Raw genomic sequence first — 15791 nt, forward strand, 5'->3', positions numbered from 1 at the left:
TGTGTTTGTGTTTGTGTTTGTGTGTGTGTGTGTGTGTGTGTGTGTGTGTGTGTGTGTGTTTGTGTTTGTGTTTGTGTTTGTGTGTGTGTGTGTGTGTGTGTGTGTGTGTGTGTGTGTGTTTGTGTTTGTGTTTGTGTTTGTGTGTGTGTGTGTGTGTGTGCGCGGAAGTGTGTGTACCTCAGTAGGTTATGACTGAGAAATTCACAGTTAAATAAAAAGGAACCAGAGGGGTGTCTTAAGATCCTTCCAGTAATCTCTTTCCCAATGCATTATGGATTTTTATCCAAACTGTGGGTCTTCAAACTGATCACACACTCAGCCTCTGCTATCAGAAAGTCTACACAGACAGAAACCAGTTTTAACCAGCATAAATAATTCATTTAATTTATAGATCAAGCAAACTTAAAATGCCCATCTTCATGAATATATTAAAATGCTGAACGAGTTGTATTAATAAAAGATGATGGTGATATACTGAGTAATAATCAAATGCACAGCGGCAACTTGAATTTCTAATGAGATGCATGCATACATTTGTGAGTGGTGTTAAATATGAAATATATATTGTAATAAATATATAAATAAAGAGATGTAAAATAAATATATTACATTAATAAGTAATTAAAATAAATTTAAAATAGCAAGTGTAACATCGCTTTTATACAGTCCAATAATTTTATGAATTTTATAAACAAGACATTAATAACTGCTGGTTAAACTAAATGTTATTATATTATATTATATAAAATATGAAATATTACTTATAATTACTAATAATAAATTAATAATATAAAAAATATATAGAACGTATAAAAATGTACACACACACACACAAACACACACATATATATATATATATATATATATACATACAACAGTAAAATAATTATATTCTATAAAAATCATATGAAATATTACTTACAATAACTAATAATACACTAATAATAATAATAATAAATAAAATAAAAATATATAGAAAGCATAAAAATGTGTGTATATATATATAATAATAAGAATAATAAGAATAAATAAAAATATATAAAAAGTATAAAAATGTGCATATGTATGTATATTTAAAGAACAATAACACATTATATTACATTATATTATATACTGTATACAGTTGAAGACAAAATTATTAGCCCCCCTTTGAAATTTCAGTTCGTTTTCAGATATTTCCCAAGTGATTTTTAACAGAGCAGGGATATTTTAACACAGTATTTCTTGTTATATTTTTCATTTGGAGAAAGCTTTATTTATTTCCATTTGCCTGGAATAAAAGAATTATTTAAAAAATACAAATAAATTGCTACGGTCAATATTATTAGCCCTCTTAAGAAATGATCTGTTTGATTGGCTATGGAACAAACCACTGTTGTTCAGTGACTTGCCTAACTAACCTAACTTGCCTAATTAAACGAATGAATCCTCTAAGCCTTTAAATTACACTGTAAACTGAGGATTAATATATTTCAAAACAACTAGCAAAATAATATGTACTGTCATCATGGCAAAGACAACAAAATTAGTTTAGACTTGAGAAAAATAATTGTTAACGCTCACAAAGCAGAAACATATACACATTTATCAAAGCATTTTCAAGTGTCAAGAACAGCCGTGAGAATATTATCAAGAAGTTTGAAGAGACCCACATGGTGGAGAACAGAGAATAATACACTAATAATAATAATAATAAATAAAATAAAAATATATAGAAAGCATAAAAATGTGTGTATATATATATAATAATAAGAATAATAAGAATAAATAAAAATATATAAAAAGTATAAAAATGTGCATATGTATGTATATTTAAAGAACAATAACACATTATATTACATTATATTAATATTTCCAATTTCATTTTAGATTTAAAATAATATGAATTAGTACTTATGATAACTAGTAATTCACAAAAAAATAACTTAATAGAAAAATATATAGAAATATAAATATTAGACATTTAAATCTATGCAGACAAATATTGTGTGACTATTCGTCATTATCAGTCCCACTGGCACACAGTAAGCTCAGCTGCGCTCTCGTGATTACTGACTGGAGGTCAGTGAATCTGCACTATTAGACTGCAGTGACTCTGACCTCCAGCCGGTGTGAAAATAACAGGTCACTTCAGATGCGGCTCGGAGGCAGATGAAATCAACGGAGCAGTAGATTGCCTGGAATCCAGCCAGGGTCAGGCTGGAAACCTCCCTGCATTGCAGCGGATAACATATCTCTCAATTCACAGGAAGAAAAGGGCTTTTCTCTTTATGCAGAAACATTCGCATGCGACTGGACACCTGAGCACTGTTTTCCCCACACAGAGGGACACTTTTGGAGAGGATTTGTTGGAGAAATGGGAAAGCAATCATGGCCTTGTAGCTTTCAGGATAGGGGAGGGCCAATAATCAGCTCAGCTCTTGTTCCTTCTGTGGGAATTCATTGGCTTCTCTGTGGACCAGAAATCAAGGGAGCCTAAGTGGATGCTCCACAATTTCCTGATTATTCATTCCAGCTCTCTTCTGAATGTCTAGAGCTAATTGTTTGTAATTTCCCAACGGTCCTGAATGCTTGTATCTTCATTTCTTAAAGGAATTTACCTTAAATACAACTTAAGTTCTAAATGATTCCATAATTACCATAAAAGAAAATCATTTTAATCACTCTTTTATTAAATTCAAGTGCTTTAACAAAAACAAAATCTTCCCTTTTCATTGCCCTCCATTGTATGGCACTGTAACCATGATATATATATATATATAGAATTTTAACACAGTATTGCTTATTATATTTTTCATTTGTAGAAAGCCTTATTTATTTCAATTTGCCTGGAATAAAATAATTATTTCAAAAATACAAAAAATTGCTAAGGTCAATATTATTAGCCCTCTTAAGAAATGATCTGTTTGATTGGCTATGGAACAAACCACTGTTGTTCAGTGACTTGCCTAACTAACCTAACTTGCCTAATTAAACGAATGAATCCTCTAAGCCTTTAAATTACACTGTAAACTGAGGATTAATATATTTCAAAACAACTAGCAAAATAATATGTACTGTCATCATGGCAAAGACAACAAAATTAGTTTAGACTTGAGAAAAATAATTGTTAACGCTCACAAAGCAGAAACATATACACATTTATCAAAGCATTTTCAAGTGTCAAGAACAGCCGTGAGAATATTATCAAGAAGTTTGAAGAGACCCACATGGTGGAGAACAGAGACAGGAAGTGAAAGATTTCAAAAACTTTGTAAAGAAAACTATTGAGAGTGGTTTCTAAAGACCCAAGAACAACTGCCAAGACACTAGTGAATGATTTAGTCAAGTCTGGGATTGATATCTCAACGAAGACGGACACTAGAGGCCCGGACAGGAATGGTCTGCGAGGTTGCCGACCAAGAAAAACTCCTCTTCTGAAGAAGAAACACCTCCAAGCTAGACTGAAGTTTGAAGGACAACCTGGAGAAAAACGATGTATACTAGAAGCGTGTCCTTTGGTCAGATGAGACAAAAGTAGAGCTCTTTGGCCATAGAGATGTTGCCTATGTTTGGAGAAAGAAGGGACAGGTGCTCAACCCAAAGAACACGTCTCCAGAGTCAAACATGGAGGAGGGAGTGAAATGCTGTGGGGATGTTTCAGTGCGTTTGGAACTGGGAATCTCGTCAGGGTCAAAGGAATCATGAAAATGGAAGACTACGAGAAGATTTTGAAAGAAAACCTCAGGCAATCTGCAACAAAAGATGGTTTGAGTCGACGTTTTGTCTTCCAGCATGATAGCAACTCAAAGCATACCTAATTTCTGGTGTAGAACTACCTCCAAATGAATAAAGTAAACATCCTTGACTGGCCTGCACAAAGCCCAGACTTGAATCCAATAGAAAATCTGTGGGGCTCACTGAAGACCAGAGTCCATGCCAGGAGACCAGAGATTTGCTGAGGAGGAATGGGCTGCAACTCCTCACGAGACATGCCTGAAACTTGTTGAGAACTACAGCAAACAACTAAAGGCTGTTATCAAGCAAAAGGGATACACCATTGACTACTAACATCAGAGGGCTAATAAATTTGGCCTGTAGACTTTTTTATTCTTGGTTATAATTTTGTTTGTATTTGTATTACAAACATTCCAAGCTTCCTAAATAAACTATTATGTTTAGAAATGCTGTGTTGAAAAAAAAAAAGTTTCTCTCTGTTAAACAGCACTTGGGAATTAATTTAAAAAATAATATAATAATTATAATAATAATTTTAACAATTTATTATTAATAATTAAGAACTAATAATTTTGTCTTCAACTGTGTATATATATATATATATATACATACACACACACACTATTATACTATATACTGCTTTTATTAATATTTGGAATCAGTTTTTAATTTAAATTTTCTGTTTTCATTTTAATTTTAGTTAAAGTTTTAGTAATTGTATTCTTTTTGTCATTTTATTATATTATATTATATTATATTATATTATATTATCCAACATCTGACCAGCATATTCAGTTTGCTAGTTAAAAATTAAATGTCATTTTGTTTTGTCAATTAATCAGTTTCTGGCGAGTAAAAATGAACATTCTAAAGGGAAAAGCATTTGTAAATGTATTGCTGCAGTAGATTATGCATCATATCATAAACAAGATGAATTATTATGAATCCATGAATCCAACCCACTTGGAATGCCCACAAGTTTTGACACAATTTTCCACACATAATTTTTGCGATTTATGTCCCTGTATGTGGGCAGAGAAAAATCATTGAGAAGAGGAAAATTGCTCACAGTTGCTATTAACATAATTTTGCACACACTCGCCTGCTGTATCTGACAGTTGCTGAAACTTTATGCTGCATTGGCCGACTATTCATTTGCATAAAGTTGAGCTTGACTTTGTCACATACTGTAGCCAAACAATCTCAACCATCCCACATCAAGAGTCACCTTCGCTTTTGCTGCCTCAAATCACCAGCATCAACAACTTCAGTTTGATTTGTCACTGCAAATCACTGTCAGTGTGAATGTCTCTTAATCACTGCAAACTGTATTATTTAATAAGTAGTTATTTCTACTTGAAAATTTGTTTCATTGGTTTGCATGGTTTACTCACTCTCAGGGTATCCAAGATGTAGATGAGTTTATTTCTTAATGGGAACAGATTTGGAGAAATGTAGCATTGCATCACTTGCTCACCAGTGGATCCTCTGCAGTGAATGGGTGCCGTCAGAATGAGAATCCAAACAGCTGATAAAAAAAAACAAAATAATCCAAAGTCATCGACACGACTCTGTGACTCTAACAACGTCTTGTGAATTGAAAAGCTGCAAGTTTGTAAGAAACAAATCAATCATTAAGACATTTTAACTTTAAACCATTGCTTCTGGCCAAAACACAAGACCATAATCAATAATAATGCTTCATCCAGCAAAAAAGTCCATCCCCTGTTGTCCTCTCACATCAAAATCCACCCACATATTTGTTTAGAGATGTTTTGGACTGTTTTTCCTTGTAAACAGTGCTTGATCTGTGCATATTTCTCTCCTGATTCAGACGAGACAACTTTTAAACTGGAAAAATATTATGGAATATTATGGACTGTATTTTGCTGTAAGCTTCAAACTTCAAAATTTGCGGTTAATGATGGATCTTTTTTATTACAAACATGCCCTTTTTTGCTTCACAAATACATTCGTTGGTAGACTGGAGTGGTGTGGATTTCTTGTGGATTATTGTGATGTTTTTATCAGCTGTTTGGACTCTCATTCTGACGGCACCCATTCACTGCAGATGATCCACTGGTGAGCAAGTGATGTAACGCTACATTTCCAGAGGGTGACTACATTTTCAGCAAATGAAAAGTTCATAATTTTATTATATTATAGTCAAAGCTTTACTAGTGACCATTTTTGAAGGCCTCCTAATAAACAGAAACAGACTTGTCAAATTGTTTCGAAGACATAATCCACTACATTTTTCGAGAGTATAATTAATCGCGAGTTATTGACCAATCTCTATAAAGTCCAGACTTTACAGATCTTGGTACACACTGGTACAGCAGGACATTTTTATCTAATTATGCCCATATAGGGTGCTACAACTAAAAAAAAACTAAAAAAACTTTATTTTCTCTGACTTGAATAAAACCAGTTAATTTGCATTATTATATGGCATACATTTTTAGGTTAATTAACGTAACGCTTTATAGTGAAACAGTATTAGACAACTGCTTAATAGCCACAAAATGTTCTTGTCTCCAAGTTTCTAAGTATCTATATCTCTTGATGGACTGAAGCTATTGGTGTTTTGATACTGAATGTGGCTGTAATTAACTTTGAGAATATCCACAAATCAATATGTAATTCTAGACATGAACATATTATCCAGGGCATTAAATGCACATCGTCCTAAGCAAGATCCTGCATGATGACACTGATTGACCTTCAGTCCAGCTTTTAGCTGATGAAATACTAGAAACTCTAGATGGCGCAGTCCGATAGGTCTAGCTCAATCTGACCTGGCGACATCACTGTCACATGGCAGCTGATTGGTTCTCTCCAGTATCGGTAGCCAATGAGCTTACTGCTCAATATTCAAATACCTGGCTTTTGTTTGCTGTAGCAGTTTGCAGTGCACTTCAGAAATCCTCCACCTTCCCCAGCTCCACCTGTATAGATCTGCTAAGGGGGGATTCATGTATGCTATATGGGGGTTATTCATATGTGTTATATGTGCAGCAGCAGTATTTCTTACATGCTTACAGCAGCATGTTGTGGATGTATTGGCAGTAGCAAGCCTCGGTACTTGCTCTGCTGCAGCAGCAGCGTAGCAGATCTATTCCGCCAAGACCAAATACATTAACATTGTCATGTACATTACCATGCCAATCCCTCCGAGAGTTGTCATGACAGAACTGATATTATGCACAGAACTAATGGAAGTGCAACTAGCCATGTTAATCCTGTCATTCCATATTTTACCAATTGGATTTCAAAGTATGATTAACTCTTTCAAGTACGCCTGATGATAGTAGTTGTTTTTGGCAATGAAAATGGCATCAAGTTTCCTGAAGTCTAAGACTTCCTGACATTCCTGACCTGTAAAGTGTGTCTTGAGGCAGTATTTTAACCTTAAATAGAGCAGTATCCTTTGCTAATTAAAATGATAATATAACCAAAACATCCTGAAATAACCTTTAATTTTAGAAAGAGTTATAAAATTGTATTGCAATTTACACAACATGAAGCATTCATTTTTCTAAAACCCTTCGCCGTGTTGTATTTTTTAGTTTATTTTGATCTCCCTGTTCTTGGGTTAACACAGATGTCTTGTGAATGATTTTCCCAGTAGTCTGATACAGCAAGTGCTTCCCGTTTCAATTCCTTAAAAACGATTCCAGCCTCAAGAGTCTAGTCATTAACAGCTCTTTTAACACATTTTAGCAAATTTTTTAAAGCTGAGAAATCTCCAAAAAGAATCTCAGCTCTTGAATCATTTTAGGATTTATATGTGTTCTAACATCTCACAGCTGCTAGATGTTACAGTATAACCCCTCTAATGACGTTGAATCAAAATCTTTCAAAATGCTATAAAAACTAGTTTAGCCTTTTCTTTAAACTATTCTAAAATGATATTTTAGCCTTTTTTGTGATGTAATGTTGGCTTTCTACACTGTGGCATTAATAAACTATAATCAACTATCAAGAATTACTACTTCTGCTTATATGATCTTAAAACATTTTTTATTGTTGTCATGTTCTCAGAAGTTAACAGAGGACACAGGAGATGAAGTGGCGATAAAAATGTGCAGGGTTATTGAATAATCTATGTTGCATATGTTTTAATGCTCAGACTTTGTCCTGTACTTTGTTTGACCAGCACAAATTCAACAAGTCTTATTATACCAAACCAAAAGCAATGGAAAATTATTGCTTCACATTGTCCTGTGACGTAAAAACCTTGAAATGGAATTGAAACTTATGAAGACAAATAAACCACACAATTGTTAGATTAAACAACAATAGCAAGCATCGCAATAGCAAGGAAATAGTAAGTAATATAAAATATGAAAATATAATAAAAATGGCTTGAATAAATTATTAAATGACAAACTATATAAATGAATAACTAACACAGCAAAACATTTTATGTTTGTTCTCTTGAAGCTACACACAAATTGCTAATAAAGGAGTAGTTCACCCAAAAATGAAACTTAGCTGAAAATTTTCTCACCCTCAGGCCATTCAAGATGTAGATGAGTTCAGAACAGATTTGGATAAATTTAGCATAATATCACTTGCTCACAAATAGATCCACTGCAGTGAATGGGTGCCGTCAGAATGAGAGTCCAAACAAATGGATGGATTATGGACTGGGTATTTTAGCCAGAAGAAACGGTTTAAAGTAAAAACATCTTGATGAATTTGTTTCTTACAAACATAGTTTTTCACTTCACAAGACATTAATTGATGGACTGGAGTGTTATGGATTACTTGTGGATTATTGTGATGTTTTTATCAGCTGTTTGGACTCTCATTCACTGCAGAGGATCCATTGCTGAGCAAGTGATGCGATGCTAAATTTCTCAAAATCTGTTCCCATGAAGAATTTTCAGTTTTGTGTGGACTATTCCTTTAAGAATCCTTAGCTCCTTCACTGCAAGACCATCAACATCAATCCTCACAGAGTAAAGTAGGTAGATATGATATCCATATCTGCCGGGCAAAGTGAATCGATGCACATTAATAATTTGTGTTCATTTGAGAAGGGGAAGAGAGGAGAGTGTAAGTAACACTGCATTATACAAACCTGGCTGACGTGAATATTGATGATGACACTATGCATAAATTTAGCAGTCTAAGTACTCATTATGAAATATCCACCATTAAACAACACATTGAATTGATCAGACATGCCAGTAACTGTGTGTGGATTAATTTAAGAATAGTTTGGGGGGAAAATTGTCTCCAGAATTTAGCATAATATAACAAAACCCATCTTTGGGGTCATATGGGGACATGCATATATATATACTGTATATATACTGCATATAATATAGTCTAAGTATACATGCAATTTCTCTGTGTGGTTTTGCATGCTGAAGTGAAATGGAAAAATGCAATGACTCGACTGATGGAATGAAAAGTATCCTAGACAGTTGCCAGCCTTTGAAAACAAGTCAGTATCATAGAACGAAATATTTGGAGTGTTTTTCTGGCTGATGGCAAACTGAATATCACATGCATGCACGCTGAAACGCCTCAGGCTCTATTCCAAATCCGTTCCGCTAATGTGACTTAAATCAAATCTTGTTTGCCTACTATTTGTAACTGCCCTAAATCTGCACCAACGAGTGGCTATTGAACATTTTTTGGCTGGGTATGTTAACGATGTCTGCTTTTGTATGTATTTATTCAATGTAAAACAACTCCCATGGGTTGGAGCAATGTTTACGTGGGTTATGAATCTCGGTCAGAGAAAGTAGGTGCTTTTTTATTTCTGTCAGACATGCTGGCCTATATTTTGTATTGGGCCAATAAGAGCAGCAGGGCAGCTGCATGTTACAGGTGCTTTACAAGCATTTTTCTAGTGTTTTCTGAATGCTTGTGGCTCCAGTATTTCATTTTACTACCATTTTCGTCTATCTGCCCTATATATATATATATATATATATATATATACTGTATATATAAACACACACAACAACAACCTTGATTTATGGAACAGATCTCAATTGTAAACTAGAGTGTTTGATAGTGTGGGTGCTGCATTGTTCATGATTCAATAATATGAAGGAAGTAGCTCTTCCTGTTCCTGCTAAAACAGCTGTATGGCTTTAATAGCAGGTATTATCTGCACTGTGTGTGGTGGCATCGTGCTTTTATATATCAGCTTGGCTCCAGCCCAGCACATTACACTTTAATCATCTTTTTGTGTGTGTGTGTGTGTGTGTGTGTGTGTGTGTGTGTGTGTGTGTGTGTGTGTGTGAAATATGAAATAATACCATGGTAATAGTGATGTGTGCACATTTATGTACTAAAATGAGTGCAAAGGGAATGTGCGTGTGTGTAAGTATTAAAGAACGCATTATTTTAATACATTTATGTGTGTATCAAATATTGTGTGTGTGTGTGTGTGTGGCTGATTGTATTCTTAGTCACATACACGCAGCTCTGTCTGAGGATGCCTGTTATTCTCTCTATCCGTGAGAAATGATGTGGGTCACGCTGTAGAATCAGCACCCGCCATCAATCACAGCACATCTTACTCTGCTGTCACAATCGACTCGTTTTTCCATAAAACGGTAGACTTGTATATTTAGTGCTGCTCAGTTTTGGTGGCAATGTACTCTTCTAAGAAAAGTCAGTAAAAATACGGCCCAGTGTTCTGTTAACATGAAGGCATTTTCTGTATTGTTTTTTACAGGTGTTCTGTCAGTTTTTTTTTAATTACACATTGCATTATGCATAACCATTTTTCATTTAATTTACTATTTAATGTTTTTCTGCATTATGATAGCAGTTATATCACACAGACGTGGTTGACGAGTAATTGTCCTGTTCTTGATGGTTATCGATGAGAGAACGTTGTGTGATTTTCATGTGTCTGCTTTCAGGGAGCTGAACTTCCGTAACTTCACTCTGATTCAGCTGAATGAGGAGTTTTCTCGGGGTCGAGGGCTGGATGTGGGCGCTCGTGCTTGGAAGGGAGGCAACGTGCTGCTCTTCTTCTGTGACGTGGACATCTTCTTCACAGCCGACTTCCTGGACACATGCCGTCTGAATGCCCAGCCTGGTGAGAGAAGAGAGGGATCTATATATACAGTACATACAGAGCTGAGCCAATCTGGCAATTTGGACACTTAAAAATGGCTTTGCATTAGAAACAAAATATTGACATCTGACTCAAATGCGGCTAGAGCTTTTCTCAGAAATAACTTCCTTTTTCCAACCACTTCTGCATTGACTTTTAATCAGCTGTTGTCATGGTATTTAGTTGATGTATGAATCACTTCTCCAAGTGTGGCTAATAGACTAACCACAGGTGTAGAGATTCACACACAATTATCAACATGATCAGCAACAATTGACAAGCATGTTGTTTAGTGCTCAAATACTCTATTCTATATTCTTATTGTGAAATGTTTGGCTTGAATAGTGCACCTGTGCTAGCATTATTTAAAATAAATGAGTCTTGTCATATAAATGATTAAGCGTGGCTTAAATGTATATGTGTACGTATATGCTACTATTCAAAAGTTGGGGTTCATTAAGAATTTTTTTTAAAGAAATGAATACTTTTATTCAGCAAGAGCGCATTAAATTGATCAAAAGTGACATTAAGGGCATGTATAATTATTTATCATTTAAAATTAGAATGGTTTCTGAAGGATCATGTGACACTGAAGACTGGAGTAATGATGCTGAAAATTCAGCTTTACATTACAGTAATAAATTACATTTTAAAACTAGGGCTGTCAAGTGATTACAATTTTTAATCAACATGGTTTTCTGGTTAATTAATAGAATTAGTCACAAATTATTCACACTTAAATTTGGGCTTAGAAATTACCTCTCCAGAATATCATTTAAAGTCATTGTCGTGTTAAATGAGAAAAGCATTGAATAGACATTATAAAAAGCAGCTTTAGAAAGAAATATTTTTTTTTTTATTTAGAATTTATTACAAATAAACTTTTAAGGCTGCAGTGTTTACTAAAGTGGCATTTATGTATATTTACACAGACTGTAAAGAGACGCCAGGAATGCATTTAATGGGTTTTAAATGGACATTATTGGGTTGAATATAAAAAATGAATATTGAAATATGAAATAATTTTTAAAAAATTAATTAATTAATACTCTAATTATGTAACCAAAACTGCAGGGCGCATTAAATGTGTTAATTTTAATGTGTATTTTTTCCATAATTAGTCTCACAAAATTAATTCGACAGCTCTATTCAAAAAGTTTAATAGTTATTTTAAATTGTAATAATATTTCACAATATTACTGTTTGTACTGTATTTTCGATCAAATAAATGCAGCCTTGGTGAACATAAAAGACTTCTTTCAAAAACATAAAAAATCTCACCACCCCAAACTTTTGAATGACCATCTAATGATAAGTGCTTAAATGAGGAATATATGCTGTGCTCGTATCATAACCAGCTGTGTGATCTGACTCTGTTTTAGGAAAGAAAGTGTTTTACCCTGTTCTCTTCAGCCAGTATAACCCAGCTGTAATCTACGGCAGTCATGATCACATCCCCCCTGTGGAACAGCAGCTGGTAATGCAACTCATTTTCATGAGGAGATTAAAATGCTTCATCAAGTTTGATGTGATTAATTGATGCATTGTGATGGAACACAATCATCACGCTCACTCGGCATTGATATTCTGAGTGTGTAGATAATAAAGAGCTTGATTAAATGTACTGATAATGCGGAAAGCTGACATGAGACCAGGGGCCAAAAGGACATTTGCCACACCTGCTAATGCTGATTGAATTGTGAAAATCTATTAGCCTAAATATTTCTTACTGGCCATGACTATATTTTAAAGGGGTCATATGATGTTGCTAAAAAGAACATTATTTGGTGTATTTGGTGTAATGCAATGTGTTTATGCGGTTTAAGGTTCAAAAAACACATTATTTTAGGCGCCAGACTGTCCTTGCAAAGTTGGAACTGTTCTAAAACAGCCTTTGTGCCACAGACGCAGTGTAGGCTACTCTCACAGGAAACAGTCCTCATCCTCCATAAAATGCGCTGCACACATCTGAATATTTGGGTTGAACTGTTCTGGAACAGTGTTTAAACACAACTTAAACACTGATTTCTAGTCGTGTCCTCTTTTGGAAGACCAAACAAAGTAGTTTCGCTTTCACAACGAAACACACAGCAACTCCACAACATTGCAGTGGCGGCAACAGCAAGAATTAAAGTTACGCCTTCTTCCTTTCACATAGTGAGGTAGACATGTGGGGGCGTGTTAGAACGAGCCGTTTTAGGTAGGCATGGTTGACTTAACTTTTATAAAGAATATCTCTTTGGATTTGAGACTTTAGTCTTTGCAACTTTACAGATCTTCTTTATGCACCAAGCGCTTGTAACACTCCAAAGAGCAAGGAAAAATTTAAATCGCATCATATGACCCCTTTAAGCAATATTTATTTGAAAAAATAACAAAGTTTTTCCAGCTGTGTTAGTTTTTATCCTTTCTGATAATGAAAATGTTTTCATTTATTTGTAATTTTGGTTTTCATTAATGATAGTAACATAGTGTTTTTATCACATCTGCATCATTCTTTCAGTTTGTTATGTAGTTACTGGCAGCTGGCAGTTTTATTTACTCGCCAAAAGCAATTTCACACACATTTGGTGCTTGGCAAGTGTTCATTTTGGACTGGGAATGAGACCGCAGACAGTAGCAGACGACTATAAAAGAGTATTTTTGTGTTCATGCTCATCAGGATTAATTCATTTACAGATCATTAAGAAAGACACTGGCTTTTGGAGGGACTTTGGCTTTGGAATGACCTGCCAATACAGATCCGATTTCATCAATATAGGTAACCGTCCTCTGAAGCAGCTGTTGACTGACATGAATTAAATTCATTTATACGGTATTCATTTATACGGCTGGTCAAATGAATGTAAATAAGAGCAGCTGATGGTAGCACAGGTAGTTTAGAAATAAAGGACGAAGTTGTTAATGTATCTAGAATTTGATCTATAGCCAAATGTAGATATCCAGCCTGAGGTCATTTTGAATGTAAAAAGCACTTGAAACACTTACGCAGAGGCAGTAGAAGTAATATAGCATGAGTCAGCTAATGAGAACACAACAGGTCCCACCTGTGGGAATCAAGTGGTTCCCACGACTTAACCGTTCTCCTGTCTAGACATGTGTAACATCACGTGATACAACAATAAGAGCTGATATAGATACTGATGTTTGGTAGAGTATATGCATTTCAGGAAACACATGAACATAGACATCTCAGCAGACTGAAGCCAAAAATCCATACGCTCCATTAAGGAAGTCAATACTTCATTTATACGCACAATTAAACAAATACATACGCTACATCATGTTATACACTGCTGTTTGGCATCAGTAAGATTTTTTCTATGTTTTCAAAGAAGTCTCTTATGCTCACCGAGGCTGCATTTATTTGATCAAAAATACAATCAAATTTAAAATAACTTCTATTTTTAATATGTTTTACTATGTAACTTGTTCATAGTTCTTTTTCAGCATTTTTTAGTCTTCAGTGTCACATGATCCTTCAGAAATCATTCTCATATGCTGATTTGCTGCTCAAGAAACATTTATTATTATTATCAATGTTGAAAACAGTTGTGCTGCTCCATATTTTTGTGGAAAATTGATCATTTTTTCAGGAAATAACGTCATTCATATAAAATAGATTTAACTCTTTACTATCACTTTTGATCAATTTAATGAATCCTTGCTAAATAAAAGTATGAATTAATTTATTTAATAAAAACCATCTTACTGACCTAAAAAAATTTTATTAGTAGTGTAAATAGGAAATACAAAATGAACAAATATCCAAATTCCTGGACAAAACTACAGGAACAGCTGTTTGTCCTGAGGGAAGTTCAAGCTTCCCTTTAACAACAACAGGAGATGTGTGTAAACAAAGTGTTTATTCAAAATGTTCTTTCTGCGGATACATTATTATTGTTGCAGCTGTAACAACATTGCAGCCACATTAACAACACAGTGGTCAAATTTGAAATGTGCAACAGGTTGTTGCCTTAAATAAATAGGAGCTATTTTTGCATGATCTTTGCTAGATCCACAAAACATTCTCACCCCAAAGAATGAGAAATCTGTTATAATTTACTTCAGTTCTTTCTTTTCCGGAAAACAAAAGAAGATATTTTGAAGAAATGGAGCATAGCGATAGTTCTGGCAGGCCATGTTAGTCAAGCTCGCATCAGCTGACACTCAGCTGATCCACGTCTACCTATAGGATCGCGACACCATTCATAATTCCCTTCATAAGGTCCCTTCAGTCATTATTCAGCAGCTATCGCTTCGCTCAAGAACTAATCATCCACCTCCATCCCCAGCTCCTCCTCTCGTCCAGTCAGGACTTGGCATTGAATATATCATTGAGTCAGACCACTGAATCATGTTGTTAAAATAATCACGTAGAACATTAGTGGTATCTGCTACATTTATCATTGATGTTGGTTCTGTTCTGTTACCCTAGGGGGGGTATTCTGCTCTCCCTGCTCCTATCCATGCACTCACGGAGTGTTTGCCCAGAACAGAACCATTCCCCCAACCTAAAATGTATGCTAATCGTAAGTTATATTGACGATAGTGGTCCTGACAGAATGTTAGTAACCAAACAGTTTTGGTTCCCATTGACTTTCATTGTATGGTCAAAAATTATAATGGAAGTCAATGGGAACAAAACTGTTCTTCAAAATAACTTCTTGTGTGTTCCGCAGAAGAAATAAAGTCATGAAGTAAAGATGAATAAATAATGACAAAAATTGAATTTTTGGGTGAACTATGCCTATAAGAATAGTAGAATACATATTGAGGTTATCTGACAACATTTTTACAGTGCATACTGAACGTCGAGTCTGTGATGGAACAAACAGTTGTAATAATTGCATGTAATTATTTTAATAGTATTTTATAATGATTTCAGGATCTTGAGAAAGGTAAATGCATTAAAGGAGTCATATGATGCTGCTAAAAAGAACATTATTTTGTGTATTTGGTGTAATGAAATGTGTTTATG

At 34.5% G+C, this 15791-nt stretch overlaps 1 protein-coding gene across 1 annotated transcript in view; it reads left to right on the forward strand.

The window, feature by feature from the left end:
- LOC107686490 (chondroitin sulfate N-acetylgalactosaminyltransferase 1-like) overlaps positions 1–15791 on the forward strand; it is a 43120-nt gene that overhangs the window by 25989 nt on the left and 1340 nt on the right. The window contains exons 5-7 of the mRNA XM_016483525.1: positions 10614–10792; positions 12193–12287; positions 13490–13571. Coding sequence (XP_016339011.1) covers positions 10614–10792; positions 12193–12287; positions 13490–13571 — 356 coding nt within the window. The remainder of the gene's footprint in view (positions 1–10613; positions 10793–12192; positions 12288–13489; positions 13572–15791) is intronic.

This window comes from Sinocyclocheilus anshuiensis, unplaced genomic scaffold (genome assembly GCF_001515605.1).
Source record: "Sinocyclocheilus anshuiensis isolate Anshui unplaced genomic scaffold, SAMN03320099.WGS_v1.1 scaffold838, whole genome shotgun sequence".
NCBI lineage: Eukaryota > Metazoa > Chordata > Actinopteri > Cypriniformes > Cyprinidae > Sinocyclocheilus > Sinocyclocheilus anshuiensis.